The sequence below is a fragment of the Pleurodeles waltl genome, chromosome 1_1 (assembly GCF_031143425.1).
Source record: "Pleurodeles waltl isolate 20211129_DDA chromosome 1_1, aPleWal1.hap1.20221129, whole genome shotgun sequence".
Classification (NCBI taxonomy): Eukaryota; Metazoa; Chordata; class Amphibia; order Caudata; family Salamandridae; genus Pleurodeles; species Pleurodeles waltl.
In genome coordinates, this window is record NC_090436.1 from 8,393,445 (window position 1) to 8,414,088 (window position 20,644).

A 20,644-nucleotide genomic window follows, 5' to 3' on the forward strand; every position below is an offset into this window, starting at 1 on the left:
CTCACTGAGGCTCTGCTAACCAGAACCTCAGTGGTTATGCTCTCTCATTTCTTTCCAAATTGTCACTAACAGGCTAGTGACCAATTTTACCAATTTACATTGGCTTACTGGAACACCCTTATAATTCCCTAGTATATGGTACTAAGGTACCCAGGGTATTGGGGTTCCAGGAGATCCCTATGGGCTGCAGCATTTCTTTTGCCACCCATAGGGAGCTCTGACAATTCTTACACAGGCCTGCCACTGCAGCCTGAGTGAAATAACGTCCACGTTATTTCACAGCCATTTTACACTGCACTTAAGTAACTTATAAGTCACCTATATGTCTAACCTTTACCTGGTAAAGGTTAGGTGCAAAGTTACTTAGTGTGAGGGCACCCTGGCACTAGCCAAGGTGCCCCCACATTGTTCAGGGCCAATTCCCCGGACTTTGTGAGTGCGGGGACACCATTACACGCGTGCACTACATATAGGTCACTACCTATATGTAGCTTCACAATGGTAACTCCGAATATGGCCATGTAACATGTCTATGATCATGGAATTGCCCCCTCTATGCCATCCTGGCATAGTTGGCACAATCCCATGATCCCAGTGGTCTGTAGCACAGACCCTGGTACTGCCAAACTGCCTTTCCTGGGGTTTCACTGCAGCTGCTGCTGCTGCCAACTCCTCAGACAGGTTTCTGCCCCCCTGGGGTCAAGCCAGGCTTGTCCCAGGATGGCAGAACAAAGGACTTCCTTTGAGAGAGGGTGTTACACCCTCTCCCTTTGGAAAATGGTGTGAAGGCAGGGGAGGAGTAGCCTCCCCCAGCCTCTGGAAATGCTTTCTTGGGCACAGATGTGCCCAATTCGGCATAAGCCAGTCTACACCGGTTCAGGGACCCCTTAGCCCTGCTCTGGCACGAAACTGGACAAAGGAAAGGGGAGTGACCACTCCCCTGACCTGCACCTCCCCTGGGAGGTGTCCAGAGCTCCTCCAGTGTGCTCCAGACCTCTGCCATCTTGGAAACAGAGGTGCTGCTGGCACACTGGACTGCTCTGAGTGGCCAGTGCCACCAGGTGACGTCAGAGACTCCTTCTGATAGGCTCCTTCAGGTGTTGCTAGCCTATCCTCTCTCCTAGGTAGCCAAACCCTCTTTTCTGGCTATTTAGGGTCTCTGTCTCTGGGGAAACTTTAGATAACGAATGCAAGAGCTCATCCGAGTTCCTCTGCATCTCTCTCTTCACCTTCTGCCAAGGAATCGACTGCTGACCGCGCTGGAAGCCTGCAAAACTGCAACATAGTAGCAAAGACGACTACTGCAACTCTGTAACGCTGATCCTGCCGCCTTCTCGACTGTTTTCCTGGTGGTGCATGCTGTGGGGGTAGTCTGCCTTCTCTCTGCACTAGAAGCTCCGAAGAAATCTCCCGTGGGTCGACGGAATCTTCCCCCTGCAACCGCAGGCACCAAAAAGCTGCATTACCGGTCCCTTGGGTCTCCTCTCAGCACGACGAGCGAGGTCCCTCGAATCCAGCAACTCTGTCCAAGTGACCCCCACAGTTCAGTGACTCTTCAGTCCAAGTTTGGTGGAGGTAAGTCCTTGCCTCACCTCGCTAGACTGCATTGCTAGGAACCGCGACTTTTGCAGCTATTCCGGCCCCTGTGCACTTCCGGCGGAAATCCTTTGTGCACAGCCAAGCCTGGGTCCACGGCACTCTAACCTGCATTGCACGACTTTCTAAGTTGGTCTCCGGCGACGTGGGACCCCTGTGTGTAACTTCGGGTGAGCACCATTTCACGCATCCTTGTAGTGCCTGTTTCTGGCACTTCTCCGGGTGCTACCTGCTGCTAAGAGGGCTCCTTGTCTTGCTCGACGTCCCCTCTCTTTCCTGGTCCAATTTGCGACCTCCTGGTTCCTCCTGGATCACAGCAGCTTCCAAAAACGCTAACCGCATGATTTGCAGCTAGCAAGGCTTGTTGGCGTTCTTTCGGCGGGAAAACACTTCTGCACAACTCTCCATGGCGGGAGGGATCTGTCCACCAAAGGGGAAGTCTCTAGCCCTTTTTGTTCCTGCAGAAACCTCAGCTTCTTCTGTCCAGTAGAAGCTTCTTTGCACCCGCAGCTGGCATTTCCTGGGCATATGCCCATCTCCAACTTGCTTGTGACTTTTGGACTTGGTCCCCTTGCTCCACAGGTACCCAAGGTTGGAAATCCATCGTTGTTGCATTGTTGCTTTGTGTCTTTCCTGCATTATTCCTCTAACACGACTTCTTTGTCCTTAGGGGAACTTTAGTGCACTTTGCACTCACTTTTCAGGGTCTTGGGGAGGGTTATTTTTCTAACTCCCACTATTTTCTAATAGTTCCAGCGACCCTCTACAAGGTCACATAGGTTTGGGGTCCATTCGTGGTTCGCATTCCACTTTTGGAGTATATGGTTTGTGTTGCCCCTATCCCTATGTGTCCCCATTGCATCCTATTGTAACTATACATTGTTTGCACTGTTTTCTAAGACTATACTGCATATTTTTGCTATTGTGTATATATATCTTGTGTATATTTCCTATCCTCTCACTGAGGGTACACTCTAAGATACTTTGGCATATTGTCATAAAAATAAAGTACCTTTATTTTTAGTATAACTGTGTATTGTGTTTTCTTATGATATTGTGCATATGACACTAAGTGGTACTGTAGTAGCTTCACACGTCTCCTAGTTCAGCCTAAGCTGCTCTGCTAAGCTACCATTATCTATCAGCCTAAGCTGCTAGACACCCTATACACTAATAAGGGATAACTGGGCCTGGTGCAAGGTGCAAGTACCCCTTGGTACTCACTACAAGCCAGTCCAGCCTCCTACATTGGTTGTGCAGCGGTGGGATAAGTGCTTTGAGACTACTTACCACTCTTGTCATTGTACTTTTCATAAGAGAAAAATATACAAAACAAGTTCAGTGTATATACACATAACCAAAAAGTTTTGCATTTCCTCTTTTCACTCTTTTCTAAGTGCTGAAAAGTACTTCTAAACTTTCTAAAAAGTTCTTAAAAGTTTAAAAAGTTTTTTTCTGTCTTTCTAAAAAGTTCTGAAAACTTTTTTTTCTTTTTCTATCACTTTAACTCTCTCTAAAAATGTCTGGCACAGGCCAAAATGTTGATCTGTCCAAACTTGCATATGACCACCTTAGCTGGAAAGGAGCAAGGAGTCTCTGTGTAGAGAGAGGTTTGAGTGTAGGGAAGAATCCTTCCTGGGAATTGTTACTTAACATGCTTAGAGAACAAGATAAGGCTAAAAGTGCCCCATCTGTTGAAAAAGTAGCTAATGGTTCCCAATCTGATCCAGGGACTCCCCCAGGTAAAGGTTCAGGAAAGAAACTTCTTAGCCTGCCCATTACAAGACAGTCTAGCATAGTTGGTACTGAGGTGGAGTCACATCATACAGATGATGTGCTCTCACATTACACTGTCAGCCAAGCTGTTAGGGTGCCCTCTGTAAGGGACAGGTCTCCTTCTGTTCATTCCCATCATACCTCTGTATCTAGAAATGTCCCTCCCACCAACCCTGATGACAGATTGTTAGAGAGGGAACTCAATAAGTTGAGGGTGGAACAAACCAGACTGAAGCTTAAAAAGCAACAGCTGGATTTGGATAGACAGTCTTTAGAACTAGAGAAGGAAAGACAGAAGTTGGGTTTTGAAACCCATGGTGGCAGCAGCAGTATTCCCCATAGTCATCCTGCAAAAGAGCATGATTCCAGGAATCTGCACAAGATAGTTCCCCCTTATCAGGAGGGGGATGACATTAACAAGTAGTTTGCTGCACTTGAGAGGGCCTGTATTGTACAGGATGTCCCTCAAAGGCAGTGGGCTGCTATCCTATGGCTATCATTTAGTGGAAAAGGTAGGGATAGGCTCCTTACTGTGAAAGAAAGTGAAGCCAATGATTACAAAGTTCTTAAGAATGCACTCCTGGATGGTTATGGCTTAACCACTGAACAATACAGGATAAAGTTCAGAGAGACCAAAAAGGAGTCTTCACAAGACTGGGTTGATTTCATTGACCATTCAGTGAAGGCCTTGGAGGGGTGGTTACATGGCAGTAAAGTTACTGATTATGACAGCCTGTATAACTTGATCCTGAGACAGCATATTCTTAATAATTGTGTGTCTGATTTGTTGCACCAGTACTTGGTGGACTCTGATCTGACCTCTCCCCAAGAATTGGGAAAGAAGGCAGACAAATGGGTCAGAACAAGGGTGAACAGAAAAGTTCATACAGGGGGTGACAAAGAGAACAATAAGAAGAAAGATGGTGAAAAATCTCAAGATAAGCATGGGGATAAGGGTAAAACCAAAGATCCCACTTCAAATCTTAAACACTCTTCAGGGGGTGGAGATAAAACAAATTCTTCCTCTTCTTCTCAACCTACACAATTTAAAAAGCATTGGTGCTTGGTGTGTAAAAACAGAGGCCATAGGCCAGGGGATAAGTCCTGTCCAGGTAAACCCCCTGAGCCTACCACCACTAATACATCAAGCTCTAGTGCCCCTAGCAGTAGTGGTACTAGTGGTGGGACTGCTGGCAACAGTCAAGTTAAGGGTGTAGTTGGGTTCACTTATGGGTCCATAGTAGAAACTGGGGTAGTCAGTCCCAAGACAGTTTCTGTCACACCTAGTGGCATTGGCCTTGCCACACTGGCTGCTTGTCCCCTTACAATGGATAAGTACAGGCAGACAGTTTCAATAAATGGTGTTGAGGCCTTGGCCTACAGGGACACAGGTGCCACTATCACTTTGGTGACTGAAAACCTAGTACACCCTGATCAACACATCATTGGACAACAGTATAAGATTATTGATGTCCATAACTCCACTAAGTTTCTTCCCTTAGCTATAATTCAGTTTAGTTGGGGTGGAGTTACTGGCCCCTTGCAGGTGGTGGTATCACCTAGCTTACCTGTAGACTGTCTCTTAGGTAATGACCTAGAGGCCTCAGGTTGGGCTGATGTAGAGTTTTATGCCCATGCAGCCATGCTGGGCATCCCTGAGGAATTGTTCCCTCTCATTTCTACTGAAATGAAAAAGCAAAGGAGAGAAGGCCTGAAAACTCAGGATCCCTCTCCAACAACAGGTAAAAGGGGTATCACAGTATCCCCTAACCACCCTACCATTCAGGATACCATTCCTGTGGTGGGAGAAACCTCTCCTGGGGTGGCACCTGTTCCAAGGGAATCACCAGTTGGCAAAACTGTACTCCCTGAGGTAGAAGTACCTCTCTGTGGGTTAACTAACATTGGTGAGAAAAAGAGCACCATTTTAGTTAACATGGAGCATCCCTCCAACCCTCCCAGAGAAACTTTAGTGCAGAAATTCTGCACTGCCTCACAACACTTAGGACAGCATCCCTGCCCTAGTGTGGAGCTCATAGGACAGCATCCCTGCCCTGCTCCAACCCAAGAGAAACAGCATCCCTGTTCTCTCTTCCAGCCATATGGACAACGTTTCTGCCCAGCTATGGCTTTTCTGAGACAGCATCCCTGTCTGGCATTTCCATCACCACAAATAGGTTCAGTGGACAATTCCCACTGCTCTAAACTAAAACTTACTGATAGAAACTCTGAAAATACATCTTCACATTGTGGCTTAGCTAGAAAACTTCAAACAGGGTGGTTTACATCCCCACAGGGAAGTAACCATATAGTGGATGATAAAGGGAGTAACCAGTCTATTGCAGAGCTACTCTCTACTTATCACCACTTAGACAATAAAGTGTCAACTGGCCAAGGTTAGCCTTATTGTCCTTCGTTTGGGGGGGAGGGGGTGTGAGAAAGTAGCCTCTTTCTAGCCTTGTTACCTCCACTTTTGGCTTGTTTGTGAGTGTATGGCAGGGTGTTTTCACTGTCTCACTGGGATCCTGCTAGCCAGGGCGCAGTGCTCATAGTGAAAACCCTATGTTTTCAGTATGTTTGTTATGTGTCACTGGGACCCTGCTATTCAGGACCCCAGTGCTCATAAGTTTGTGGCCTATATGTATGTGTTCCCTGTGTGGTGCCTAAGCTGTCTCACTGAGGCTCTGCTAACCAGAACCTCAGTGGTTATGCTCTCTCATTTCTTTCCAAATTGTCACTAACAGGCGAGTGACCAATTTTACCAATTTACATTGGCTTACTGGAACACCCTTATAATTCCCTAGTATATGGTACTAAGGTACCCAGGGTATTGGGGTTCCAGGAGATCCCTATGGGCTGCAGCATTTCTTTTGCCACCCATAGGGAGCTCTGACAATTCTTACACAGGCCTGCCACTGCAGCCTGAGTGAAATAACGTCCACGTTATTTCACAGCCATTTTACACTGCACTTAAGTAACTTATAAGTCACCTATATGTCTAACCTTTACCTGGTAAAGGTTAGGTGCAAAGTTACTTAGTGTGAGGGCACCCTGACACTAGCCAAGGTGCCCCCACATTGTTCAGGGCCAATTCCCCGGACTTTGTGAGTGCGGGGACACCATTACACGCGTGCACTACATATAGGTCACTACCTATATGTAGCTTCACAATGGTAACTCCGAATATGGCCATGTAACATGTCTATGATCATGGAATTGCCCCCTCTATGCCATTCTGGCATAGTTGGCACAATCCCATGATCCCAGTGGTCTGTGGCACAGACCCTGGTACTGCCAAACTGCCTTTCCTGGGGTTTCACTGCAGCTGCTGCTGCTGCCAACCCCTCAGACAGGTTTCTGCCCCCCTAGGGTCAAGCCAGGCTTGTCCCAGGATGGCAGAACAAAGGACTTCCTCTGAGAGAGGGTGTTACACCCTCTCCCTTTGGAAAATGGTGTGAAGGCAGGGGAGGAGTAGCCTCCCCCAGCCTCTGGAAATGCTTTCTTGGGCACAGATGTGCCCAATTCGGCATAAGCCAGTCTACACCGGTTCAGGGACCCCTTAGCCCTGCTCTGGCGCGAAACTGGACAAAGGAAAGGGGAGTGACCACTCCCCTGACCTGCACCTCCCCTGGGAGGTGTCCAGAGCTCCTCCAGTGTGCTCCAGACCTCTGCCATCTTGGAAACAGAGGTGCTGCTGGCACACTGGACTGCTCTGAGTGGCCAGTGCCACCAGGTGACGTCAGAGACTCCTTCTGATAGGCTCCTTCAGGTGTTGCTAGCCTATCCTCTCTCCTAGGTAGCCAAACCCTCTTTTCTGGCTATTTAGGGTCTCTGTCTCTGGGGAAACTATAGATAACGAATGCAAGAGCTCATCCGAGTTCCTCTGCATCTCTCTCTTCACCTTCTGCCAAGGAATCGACTGCTGACCGCGCTGGAAGCCTGCAAAACTGCAACATAGTAGCAAAGACGACTACTGCAACTCTGTAACGCTGATCCTGCCGCCTTCTCGACTGTTTTCCTGGTGGTGCATGCTGTGGGGGTAGTCTGCCTCCTCTCTGCACTAGAAGCTCCGAAGAAATCTCCCGTGGGTCGACGGAATCTTCCCCCTGCAACCTCAGGCACCAAAAAGCTGCATTACCGGTCCCTTGGGTCTCCTCTGAGCACGACGAGCGAGGTCCCTCGAATCCAGCAACTCTGTCCAAGTGACCCCCACAATCCAGTGACTCTTCAGTCCAAGTTTGGTGGAGGTAAGTCCTTGCCTCACCTCGCTAGACTGCATTGCTGGGAACCCGGACTTTTGCAGCTACTCCGGCCCCTGTGCATTTCCGGCAGAAATCCTTTGTGCACAGCCAAGCCTGGGTCCACGGCACTCTAACCAGCATTGCACGACTTTCTAAGTTGGTCTCCGGCGACGTGGGACCCCTTTGTGTAACTTCGGGTGAGCACCGTTTCATGCATCCTCGTAGTGCCTGTTTCTGGCTCTTCTCCGGGTGCTACCTGCTGCTAAGAGGGCTTCTTGTCTTGCTCGACGTCCCCTCTACCTCCTGGTCCAATTTGCGACCTCCTGGTCCCTCCTGGGCCACAGCAGCATCCAAAAACGCTAACCACACGATTTGCAACTAGCAAGGCTTGTTGGCGTTCTTTCGGCGGGAAACACTTCTGCACGACTCTCCACAGTGAGAGGGATCTGTCCACCAAAGGGGAAGTCTCTAGCCCTTTTCGTTCCTGCAGAAACCTCAGCTTCTTCTGTCCAGTAGAAGCTTCTTTGCACCCACAGCTGGCTTTTCCTGGGCATCTGCCCATCTCCGACTTGCTTGTGACTTTTGGACTTGGTCCCCTTGTTCCACAGGTACCCAAGGTTGGAAATCCATCGTTGTTGCATTGTTGGTTTGTGTCTTTCCTGCATTATTCCTCTAACGCGACTTCTTTGTCCTTTGGGGAACGTTAGTGCACTTTGCACTCACTTTTCAGGGTCTTGGGGAGGGTTATTTTTCTAACTCTCACTATTTTCTAATAGTTCCAGCGACCGTCTATAAGGTCACATAGGTTTGGGGTCCATTCGTGGTTCGCATTCCACTTTTGGAGTATATGGGCCCTCATTACGACCCTGGCGGTATAGAACCGCCAGGGCCGCGGCAGGCGGGAGCACCGCCGACAGGCCGGCGGTGCCCCGCGGGGCATTCTGACCACGGCGGCTTAGCCGCGGTCAGAGAAGGGAAACCGGCGGTCTCCCGCCGGTTTCCCGATGCCCCCAAGGAATCCTCCAAGCCGGCGCAGCTTGCTGCGCCGGCTTGGGGATTCCGACTCCCCCTCCCGCCATCCAGTTCCTGGCGGTTCTCCCGCCGGGAACCGGATGGCGGGAGGGGGAGTCGCGGGGCCCCTGGGGGCCCCTGCAGTGCCCATGCCAACGGCATGGGCACTGCAGGGGCCCCCGTAAGAGGGCCCCAAAATGTATTTCACTGTCTGCCTTGCAGACAGTGAAATACGCGACGGGTGCAACAGCACCCGTCGCACCTTCCCACTCCGCTGGCTCGATTACGAGCCGGCATCCTCGTGGGAAGGGAGTTTTTCCCTGGGCTGGCGGGCGGTCTTTTGGAGACCGCCCGCCAGCCCAGGGAAAAACTCATAATACCCTCCGCGGTCTTTTGACCGCGGAGCGGTATTATGGAGGGCTGAATTCTGGCGGGTGGCCTCCGCCGCCCGCCAGAATCAGAATGAGGGCCATGGTTTGTGTTGCCCCTATCCCTATGTGTCCCCATTGCATCCTATTGTAACTATACATTGTTTGCACTGTTTTCTAAGACTATACTGCATATTTTTGCTATTGTGTATATATATCTTGTGTATATTTCCTATCCTCTCACTGAGGGTACACTCTAAGATACTTTGGCATATTGTCATAAAAATAAAGTACCTTTATTTTTAGTATATCTGTGTATTGTGTTTTCTTATGATATTGTGCAAGTGACACTTGTGGTACTGTAGTAGCTTCACACGTCTCCTAGTTCAGCCTAAGCTGCTCTGCTAAGCTACCATTATCTATCAGCCTATGCTGCTAGACACCCTATACACTAATAAGGGATAACTGGGCCTGGTGCAAGGTGTAAGTACCCCTTGGTACTCACTACAAGCCAGTCCAGCCTCCTACACTACCCAACTGATACTGCTCAGTAGTGCCCACCCCACTGATTCTGCAGAGTAGTGTCCACCCCACTGATACTGCCCAGTAGTGCTCACCCCGCTGATACTGCCCAATAGTGCCCACCCCGCTGATACTGCCCACTAGTGTCCACCCTGTGTCCACCCCGCTGATACTGCCCAGTAGTGTCCACCCTGTGTCCACCCCGCTGATTCTGCCCAGTAGTATCCACCCTGTGTTCACTGCGCTGATACTCACCAGTAGTGTCCACCCCGCTGATACTGCCCACTAGTGTCCACCCTGTGTCCACCCCGCTGATACTGCCCAGTAGTGTCCACCCCGCTGATACTGCCCAGTACAGTAGTGCCCACCCGACTGATACTGCCCAGTGGTGTCTGCCCCGCTGATACTGCCCAGTAGTGCCCACCCCACTGATACTGCCTAGTAGTTTCCACCCTGCTGATACTGCCCAGTAGTGCCCATCTGCTGATACTGCCCAGTATTGCCCACCCCACTGATACTGCCCAGTAGTGCCCACCCCACTGATACTGCCCAGTAGTGCCCACCCCACTGCCCACTAGTGCCCACCCCACTGATACTATCCCAGCACAAGGACACTCACGCCACGGTGGGGGCAGGCAGCAGCAGCGGGTTGCCACCTCCATTGCTGACCGGTCCAACGCCGTCCAGCGTCGCTCGAATCCTCTTGCCGGACGAGCGCCCCAAGGAGCTGCTGAGCTTGCTGGCCAGCTTCTTGGGGGTGCCGGAGAGGGAGAAGTCCTCCTCGGTGCCACAGCTGTAAATCTCCACCTTCAGCTCAAAGTCCGGACCGGCATCGTTACTGGAACCAGAGGGGCAGAACCAGTGTTAGAACAGACACTACCGGCAACTGGTGAGTCTAGAGGGCAGTACACATGCAGAGAGAGGACAGGGCAGAAGGGATCCATGCTGGGAGCAATGACCTCTGGTCTGGGTGGGGGTGTAATGCCAGTCCTGGGCAGCAGGGGTCACTCTTGGGCAGTGATCTCTGGTCTGGGTGAGGGGATGTAATGCCTGTCCCGGGCAGCAGGGGTCACTCTCGGGCAGTGATCTCTGGTCTTGGGGGGGAGGGGGTATCACATCTCCTGCAGTGTCAGTGTTGGGCTGCAGGGGTCACTCTTGGGGCAGTGATCTCTGCTCTGGTGGGGGTGTCATAGCTCATGTAATGCCAGGGCAGCAGGGGTCACTCTTGGGCAGTGATCTCTGGTCTAGTAGGGGTGACACATCTTCTGCAGTGACAGTCCTGGGCAGCAGGGGTCACTCTTCGGCAGTGATCTCTTTGCTCTGAAAGGGGTGTGACAGCTCATGCAATGCCAGGCTAGGGCATCAGGGGTCACTCTTGAGGCAGTGATCTCTTCTCGAATGGGGGTGTCACAGCTCATGCAATGCCAGTCCAGGGTGGCAGGCGGCACTCTTAAGGCAGTGATCTCTGGTCTGGTGGGGTGTCACATCTCCTGCAGTGTCAGTCCTAGGCAGCAGGGGTCACTCTTGGGCAGTGATCTCTGGTCTGGTAGGGGTAACACATCTCCTGCAGTGCCAGTCCTGGGCAGCAGGGGTCACTCTTCAGGCAGTGATCTCTGCCCTGGTGGGGGTGTCACAGCTCATGCAATGCCAGGCCAGGGCAGCAGGGGTCATTCTTGAGGCAGTGATCTCTTCTCGAATGGGGGTGTCACAGCTCATGCAATGCCAGCCGAGGGCAGCAGGGGTCACTCTTGAGGCAGTGATCTCTGGTCTGGTGGGTTTGACACATCTCCTGCAGTGTCAGTCCTAGGCAGCAGGGGTCACTTTTGGGGCTGTAATCTCAGGTCTGAGAGGGGGTGTCACAGCTCAGGCAATGCCAGGCCAGGGCAGCAGGGGTCACTCTTGATGCAGTGATCTCTGCTCTGGTGGCTGTCACAGCTCCTGCAGTGTCATCTGATGACATCAGGGGTCACTGTTGGAGCAATGACCTCGGTCTGGTTCATGTCACAGCTCCTGCAGTGCCACACCAGGGCAGTAGGGGTCACTCTTGGGGCAGAGATCTCTGGCCTGGTAGACCCACCAGACCAGCGATCAATAATCTGATACCTGCTGGTGTAAAGAGGCACTGCAGGAGACGTGGCACCCACCAGACCAGCAATCAATAATCCCATAACGACACCTGCTGGTGTAAAGAGGCACTGCAGGCAATGTGGCACCCACCAGACCAGCAATCAATAATCCCACAGCGACCCCTACTGGTGTAAAGAGGCACTGCAGGAGCTGTGGCACCCACCAGACCAGCTATCAATCATCTTACAGCAACACCTGCTGGTGTAAAGAGGCACTGCAGGATCTGTGGCACCCACCAGACCAGCAATCAATAATCCCACAGAGACACCTGCTGGTAGTAGGGCCACTATTGAAATGGTGTAGGGTACAGAGCTCCAGGGGTCACTGACACAGTGGGGGTGATGCTTGTGGCCTGGGGGGGTTGGACCCTGCACTGCCAGTCTACAGTGGGGGGGGGGTAGAGGGGTCTGGGCTCTGGTAGCAGGGGGGTCACTATGGAGAACGGTGTAGGGCACAGCGGTCAAGGGGTCACCGATAGGGGGCGGTAGGTGATGCTTGTATCTGGGGTGTGTTGGACCCTGCACTGCCAGTCTACAGCGGGGGGGGGTTCTGGTAGTAGGGGGGTCACTATGGAGAACGGGGTAGGGCACAGCGGCAAGGGGTCACCCCAGGGGTCACTGATAGGGGGTGGTGGGTGATGTTTGTGGCCGGGGGGTGTTGGACCCTGCACTGCCAGTCTACAGCGGGGGGGAGGGGGCTCTGGTAGTAGGGGGGTCACTATGGAGAACGGGGTAGGGCACAGCGGCAAGGGGTCACCCCAGGGGTCACTGATAGGGGGTGGTGGGTGATGTTTGTGGCCGGGGGGTGTTGGACCCTGCACTGCCAGTCTACAGCGGGGGGGGGGGGCTCTGGTAGTAGGGGGGTCACTATGGAGAACGGGGTAGGGCACAGCGGCAAGGGGTCACCCCAGGGGTCACTGATAGGGGGTGGTGGGTGATGTTTGTGGCCGGGGGGTGTTGGACCCTGCACTGCCAGTCTACAGCGGGGGGGGGGGGGGCTCTGGTAGTAGGGGGGTCACTATGGAGAACGGGGTAGGGCACAGCGGCAAGGGGTCACCCCAGGGGTCACTGATAGGGGGTGGTGGGTGATGTTTGTGGCCGGGGGGTGTTGGACCCTGCACTGCCAGTCTACAGCGGGGGGGAGGGGGCTCTGGTAGTAGGGGGGTCACTATGGAGAACGGGGTAGGGCACAGCGGCAAGGGGTCACCCCAGGGGTCACTGATAGGGGGTGGTGGGTGATGTTTGTGGCCGGGGGGTGTTGGACCCTGCACTGCCAGTCTACAGCGGGGGGGAGGGGGCTCTGGTAGTAGGGGGGTCACTATGGAGAACGGGGTAGGGCACAGCGGCAAGGGGTCACCCCAGGGGTCACTGATAGGGGGTGGTGGGTGATGTTTGTGGCCGGGGGGTGTTGGACCCTGCACTGCCAGTCTACAGCGGGGGGGGGGGGGCTCTGGTAGTAGGGGGGTCACTATGGAGAACGGGGTAGGGCACAGCGGCAAGGGGTCACCCCAGGGGTCACTGATAGGGGGTGGTGGGTGATGTTTGTGGCCGGGGGGTGTTGGACCCTGCACTGCCAGTCTACAGCGGGGGGGGGGGGGCTCTGGTAGTAGGGGGGTTACTATGGAGAACGGGGTAGGGCACAGCGGCAAGGGGTCACCCCAGGGGTCACTGATAGGGGGTGGTGGGTGATGTTTGTGGCCGGGGGGTGTTGGACCCTGCACTGCCAGTCTACAGCGGGGGGGGGGGGGCTCTGGTAGTAGGGGGGTCACTATGGAGAACGGCACACAGCTTTACTCCTGCGGTGACTTACAACACAACTCCGCTCTCGAAGCAGATGTCTGTGACGGTTCTGTCCACCAGCACCATCTCCGTGTCATGGATCTCGGCGCCCACCTGGAGCAGGCAGAAGAGGGCGCAGCGGTGGAGGTCTGCAAGAGAGGGGTACATCAGAGGGACCTGAGGGGGGCAGCATAGGACAGAGAGAGAGGTGCCTCTGAGGGAGCTCATGGGAGAACATACGACAATCACAGAGGTACATCAGAGGGAGAACATACCACAATCACAGAGGTACATCAGAGGGAGAACATACGACAATCACAGAGGTACATCAGAGGGAGAACATACCACAATCACAGAGGTACATCAGAGGGAGAACATACCGCAATCACAGAGGTACATCAGAGGGAGCTCATGGGAGAACATACGACAATCACAGAGGTACATCAGAGGGAGCTGATGGGAGAACATACGACAATCACAGAGGTACATCAGAGGGAGTTCATGGGAGAACATACGACAATCACAGAGGTACATCAGAGGGAGCTCATGGGAGAACATACGACAATCACAGAGGTACATCAGAGGGAGAACATACCACAATCACAGAGGTACATCAGAGGGAGAACATACCACAATCACAGAGGTACATCAGAGGGAGCTCATGGGAGAACATACGACAATCACAGAGGTACATCAGAGGGAGCTCATGGGAGAACATACGACAATCACAGAGGTACATCAGAGGGAGCTGATGGGAGAACATACGACAATCACAGAGGTACATCAGAGGGAGCTGATGGGAGAACATACGACAGTCCCAGAGGTACATCAGGGGAGCTGATGGGGAGAGCATAGGACAGAGAGAGAGAGAGATGTGCCTCAGAGGGAGCTGATGGGGAGAACAGAGAGGTAGAAAGAGAGGTGCCTCAGAGGGAGCTGGTGGGGAGAACAGAGAGGTAGAAAGAGAGGTGCCTCAGAGGGAGCTGGTGGGGAGGGCATAGGACAGGGGGAGAGAGACAGTGAGAGGGGGGTAGACAGTGAGAGAAAAACAGACAGACAGAGAAAGAGACAGAGGGAGAGGGCGAGAACGAAAAAGAGACAGAGAGAGGCAGCGAGCGAGAAATAGAGGGAGGGGAGAGCAAGAGAGAGAGAGTGGGGGGCTATAGAGATAGAGTGAGTGAGAGAAAGACAGACAGAGAAACAGACAGAGGGAGAGGGCGAGAGAGATAAGAGAGACAGACAGATAGACAGAGAAAGCGACAGAGAGAGAGAGAGGGGGCGAAAGAGAGAAGATAGAGGTAGAAGAAGAGAGAGGGAGAGAGAGAGAAGAAGCGAGAGTGAGGGGCAGAGAGAGATAGAAAGAGAGAGAGGGGGGAGAGAGAGATAGAACGAGAGAGATGGAGAAGACAGCGAGAGACAGACCTCATTGTGGGGTACAGAACATGGTAAGAGGCAGAGGGGGGGTGACAAAGAGAGGCAGATGGAGACAGAGGCAGAGAGAGAGAAAGAGGGAAAGGGAGAGACAGACGGAGAGGGAGAAAGAGAGGGAGGGACAGAGAGAGGAAGAGAGAGACGAGAGAGGGGGGATAGACAGATACAGTGAGAGAAAGACAGACAGAGAAAGAGGCAGAGGGAGTAGGAGAGAGGGAGAGACAAGAGAGAGATGGGAGATAGAGGAGAGAGAGAGAGAGAGAGAAGAGAGGAAGAGGAAGAGAAAGGGAGAGGAAGAGAGAGAGACAGATGGAAACAGGGAGAGGGGAGAAGTGAGGGGGAGAAAGGAGAGAGGTGAGAAATAGAGACAAGAGAGAGAGAGGGGAAGAAAAAGAGGAGAAGCGAGAGGGAGAGAGAGATATGAGAGAGAGAGAAGAGGGAGAGAAGAGAAGAGAAGAGACACAGAGAGAGAAGAAAGAGAGAGGAAGAGAGAAAGAAGGACAGAAGAGAGAGTAAAGATAGGGGATAAGAGAGAGGAAGAGGGGGGAAGGAGAGAAGAGAGAGAGAGAAGCTAGGAGAGAGGAGTCAGAAAAGACAAAGAGAGAGAGAGAAAATAGGAGAGAGAGGAGGGAGAGCGAGAGAGAGTGTGAGAGAGAGACAAAAGAGGAGAGAGAGAAGAGGGAAGAGAGGAGAAAGAGAGAAGAGAAAAAGAGAGAGAAAGAGAAGAGAAAGAGACAGAGTGAGAGAGCGAGAGGGAGAGAGAGAGAGAGAGAGAAAGAGGAAAAAGTAGAGAGAGACAGAGCACGAGAGACAGAGGGAGAGGGAGAGGAGGCGAGAGAGAGGGGAAGAGGGAGAGAGAGAGAGAGAAAAGGGAGAAAAGAGAGTGAGAGGCGAGAGAGAAAGATTAGAGAGAAAGGGATACGGGAGAGAAAGAGAGCCAGGGAGAAAGAGAAAGGAAGGGGGAGACAGAGAGGGAGAGAGAGGGGGAGATAGACAGACAAAGTGATAGAGAGACAGACAGAAAAAGACAAAGGGAGACAAGAGAGAGAAAGAGAGACAGAGAGAGAGGGAGACGGGGAGAGAGAGAGAGAGGCAGAGAGAGAGAGAGGGAGAGAGAGACAGTGAGGGGGTAGACAGAGTGAGAGAAAGACAGACAGAGAAAGAGACAGAGGGAGAGGGCGAGAGACAAGAGAGAGAGGGAGAGAGAGACAGTGAGGGGGGATAGACAGAGTGAGAGAAAGACAGACAGACAGAGAAAGAGAGAGAGGGAGAGGGAGAGGGCGAGAGACAAGAGAGAGAGGGAGAGGGAGAGAGAGACAGTGAGGGGGGATAGACAGAGTGAGAGAAAGACAGACGGACAGAGAAAGAGACAGAGGGCGAGAGAGATAAGAGAGAGAGAGAGACAGAGAGAGAGACAGGCAACGTGGGAGAGGGAGAGAGAGGGGATAAAGAGAGAAGATAGAGGGAGAGGAAGAGAGAGGGAGAGAGAGTGGAAGAGAGAGACAGAGAGGGGGAGAGAAGAGGGAGAGAGATGAGAGAGAGAGGAGAGAGAGCGAGAGAACGGGAGAGACAAGAGAGAGAGGGGAAGAGAGAGGAGAGGAGGAAGGGAGAGATAGAAAGAGATGGGAGAGAGAGAGGGAAAGAAAAAGAGAAAAAGAGGGAGGAGAGAGAGAGAGAAGAGGGAGCGAGAGAGAAGAGAAGAGACAGTGAGAGGGGAGAAAGAGGAGAGAGATCGAGAGAGAGAGAGAGAGAGAGAGGGAAGAATAGATGAAAGAGAACTTAGGGGAGAAGAGAGAGACAGAAAAGAGAGAGAGAAGAGGAGAGAGGGAAGAGAGAGAGAGAGGAGAAAAGGACGAGAGAGAGAGAGAGGCAGAGTGAGAGTGTGTGTGTGTGAGAGAGAGAGATAGAGAGAAAGAAAGAGAGAGAGAGGAAAAGGGAGAGAGAAGCAGAAAGAAAGAGAGAGAGAGGGGGAGACGAGGGAGAGAGAGAGAAAGGAGTGAGAGAGAGAGAGGGCGAGGGAGAGATAGGAGGGAGAGAGGTGAAAGAAAAGGGAGAGAGACAGAGAGAGAGAAAGCGGAAAGGGAGAGAGAGGGAAGAGAGAGAGAGAGGGGGAGAGGAAGACAAAGAGAGGGAGAGAAGAGTGAGAGAGAGGGAGAGAGAGATAGGGAGAGAGAAACAGAGAGAGAGAGGGAGAGAGAGAAGGGAGAAAAAAGAGAGAGAGGTGAGAGAGGGAGAAAGGTAGAGAGAGAGAGAAATGGATGGGGGAGAGAGAGAAAGGGGGAGGTGGAAAGAGAGGGACAGACAGAAAGAGAGGGAGGGAGAGGGCGAGAGAGAGGGGGGATAGGCAGACCCAAAGAGAGAGAGACAGACAGACAGAAAGAGACAGAGGGAGACGCAAAAGAGAGACAAGAGAGAGAGAGACAGAGACAGAGAGAGGGAGAGGGAGATGGAGAGAGAGATCGAGAGAGAGACAGAGAGAGAGAAAGAGAGGGAGGGAGAGAGAGAGAGAGGGAGAGAGCGACAGTGAGAGGGAGGATAGACAGAGTGAGAGAAAGACAGACAGAGAAAGAGGGAGAGGGCGAGAGAGAGACAGAGGGAGAGAGATTCAGTGAGAGGGGGTAGACAGAGAGAGATAAATAGAGTGAGAGAGAGACAGAGAGAGTGAGTGAGAGGGTGGATAGACAGTGAGAGAAAGACTGACAGAGTAAGAAACAGAGGGAGAGGGCGGGGAGATAAGAGAGAGAGCGAGACAGAGAGAGAGAGACAGGCCGAGAAAGCTAGAGAGAGAGAGAGGGGAGAAAGAGAGAAGATACAGGGAGAGGAAGAGCGAGGGAGAGAGAGAGGAAGAGTGTGAGAGAGGAGAAGAGAGACAAGCGAGAGAGGGAGAGAGAGAGAGAGGAAGAGAGAGGAGAGGAGAAAGGGAGAGACAGAGAGGGGGAGAGAAGAGGGAGAGAGAGGAGAGAGAGAGAGAGAGAGAGAGAGAGAGAGAGAGAGAGAGAAAAAGTGAGAGAGAGGAGAACAGAGACAAGAGAGAGGGGGGAGCGAGAGAGAAGAGGGAGAGGAGAGAAGAGGAGGGGGAGAAAGAGGAGATGGGGAGAGAGGGAGAGAGAGAGAGAGGGAAGGATAGAAGAGAGAGAAGTTAGGGGAGAAGAGAGAGACAGAAAAGAGAGATAGAGAGAAAAGAGGAGAGAAAAGGGAGAAGTCAGAAAGAAAGAGGGAGAGAGAGGGAGGGAGGAATAGAGACAGATAGAGGGAGGAAGAGAGAGAGAGGGAGAGAGAGAGCGGAAGGAAGAGGGAGAGAGAGGGAGAGAGAGAGCAGGAGGAAGAGAGAGGGGAGAGAGAGAGAGAGGGAGAGCAGGAGAAAGACAGATAGAAAGGGAAAGACAGACAGAGAGGGAAAGGAGAAGAGAGAGAGAGGACAAAGAGAGGGAGGAGGGAGAGAAAAAGGAAGAGACAGAGAGAGAGGGAGACTGAAGGGGAGGGAGACCGAGAGAGAAAGAGAGACAAAGAGAGGGAGAGAAAAGAAAGGAAAAGACAGACAGAGAGAGAGAGAAGAGGAGAGACAGAGAGAGAGAGCACGAGCGAGAGACAAACAGAGAGACAGACCTTGGGCATGACAGGCTCAGGAGGCGGGGCATGAGAGCAGACCACAGGAGAGACACACACAGGGCAAGGGGAGAGATCTCGAGAGACACACACACAGGGAAAGGAGAGAGATCCAGAGAGACACACACAGGGTAAGGGGAGAGATCAGACCACAGGAGAGAGACACACAGGGTAAGGAGAGGATCAGACCACAGGAGAAACACACACAGGGCAAGGGGAGAGATCTCGAGAGACATACATACAGGGAAAGGAGAGAGATCCAGAGAGACACACACAGGGTAAGGGGAGAGATCAGACCACAGGAGAGACACACACGGGGGAAGGGGTGAGATCTCGCGAGACACACACAGGGTAAGGAGAGAGATCCAGAGAGATACACACAGGGTAAGGAGAGGATCAGACCACAGGAGAGACACACACAGGGGAAGGGGAGAGATCTCGAGAGACACACACAGGGTAAGGAGAGAAATCCAGAGAGACACACACAGGGTAAGGAGAGAAATCCAGAGAGACACACACAGGGTAAGGAGAGGGATCCAGAGAAACACACACAGGGTAAGGAGAGGGATCAGACCACAGGAGAGACACACACACAGGGTAAGGGGAGAGATCTCGAGAGACATACACAGGGTAAGGAGGGAGATCAGACCATAGGGGAGAAACGCGCAGGGTAAGGAGAGGGATCACCCACATGAGAGACACACAGGGTAAGGACAGAGATCCAGAGAGACACACTGGGTCAAGAGAGAGAGCGGACCACAGGAGAGAGACACACAGAGTAAGGGAAGAGATCAGACCACAGGAGAAACACACACAGGATAAGGAGAGGGATCAGACCACAGGAGAGAGACACACAGGGTAAGGAGAGGGATCAGACCACAGGAGAGACATACACAGGGTAAGGATAGAGATCCAGAGACACACACAGGGTAAGGAGAGAACTCAGACCACAGGAGAGACACACACAGCGTAAGGGAAGAGATCAGACCACAGGAGAAACACACACAGGATAAGGAGAGAGATCAGACCACAGGAGAGACACACACATGGTAGGGAGAAAGATCCAAATAGGCATACACAGGGTAAGGAGAGAACTCAGACCACAGGAGAGACACACACAGGGTAAGGAGAGGGATCAGACCACAGGAGAGACATACACAGGGTAAGGATAGAGATCCAGAGAGACATACACAGGGTGAGGAGAGAGATCAGACCACAGGAGAGACACACACAGGGTAAGGGAAGAGATCAGACCACAGGAGAGACACACACAGGGTAAGGAGGGGGATGAGACCATAGGAGAGACACACATAGGGTAAGGAGGGAGATCAGACCACAGGAGAGACACACACAGGGTAAGGAGAGAGTTGACACCACACGGGAGACATACGCATGGTAAGGAGAGGGATCAGACCAAAGGAAAGACACACGCATGGTAGGGAGAGAGATCCTGTGAGACTCACATACAGGGTAAGGATTTCAGACCAGCGAAGAGACATACACAGGGTAAGGATAGAGATTTGACCACAGGAGAGACACACACGGTATGGTGAGAGATCTCGAAAGACATACACAGGATAAGGAGAGAGATCTGACCACAGGAGACACACACACAGGGTAAGGGGAGAGATCCCGAGAGACATACACAAGGAAAGGAGAGAGATTCGACCACAGGAGAGACACACACAGTGCAGGTAGAGAGATCCAGAGAGACATGCACAGGGTAAGTAGAGAGCTCAGACCACAGGAGAGACACACACAGGGTAAGGAGAGGGATCAGACCACATGAGAGACATACACAGGATAAGGAGAGGGATCAGACCACAGGAGAGGCCCACACAGGGTAAGGATAGAGATCCAGAGAGGCATGCACAGGGTGAGGAGAGAGAGCAGACCACAGGAGAGACACACACAGAGTAAGGGAAGAGATCAGTCCACAGGAGAGACACACACAGAGTAAGGGAAGAGATCAGGCCACAGGAGATACACACACAGGGTAAGGAGGGAGATCAGGCCACAGGAGAGACACACACAGGGTAAGGAGAGTGTTGAGACCACACGAGAGACATACGCATGGTAAGGAGAGGGAGCAGACCAAAGGAGAGACACATGCATGGTAGGGAGAGAGATCCCGTGAGACTCACATACAGGTTAAGGAGAGAGACTCTGAGAAACACATACAGGGTAA

The 20,644-nt window shown here is 52.3% G+C and overlaps 1 protein-coding gene across 8 annotated transcripts in view; it reads right to left on the bottom strand.

Moving 5' to 3' along the window:
* The window catches only part of RTKN (rhotekin), a 442,062-nt gene that overhangs the window by 51,062 nt on the left and 370,356 nt on the right, over positions 1–20,644 (bottom strand). For all 8 annotated transcript variants that reach the window (XM_069205591.1, XM_069205617.1, XM_069205546.1 and 5 more), the window contains exons 5-6: positions 13,451–13,568; positions 10,134–10,352 (exon numbers count right to left, since the gene is read on the bottom strand). In XM_069205591.1, the coding sequence (XP_069061692.1) occupies positions 10,134–10,352; positions 13,451–13,568 (337 nt within the window). The remainder of the gene's footprint in view (positions 1–10,133; positions 10,353–13,450; positions 13,569–20,644) is intronic.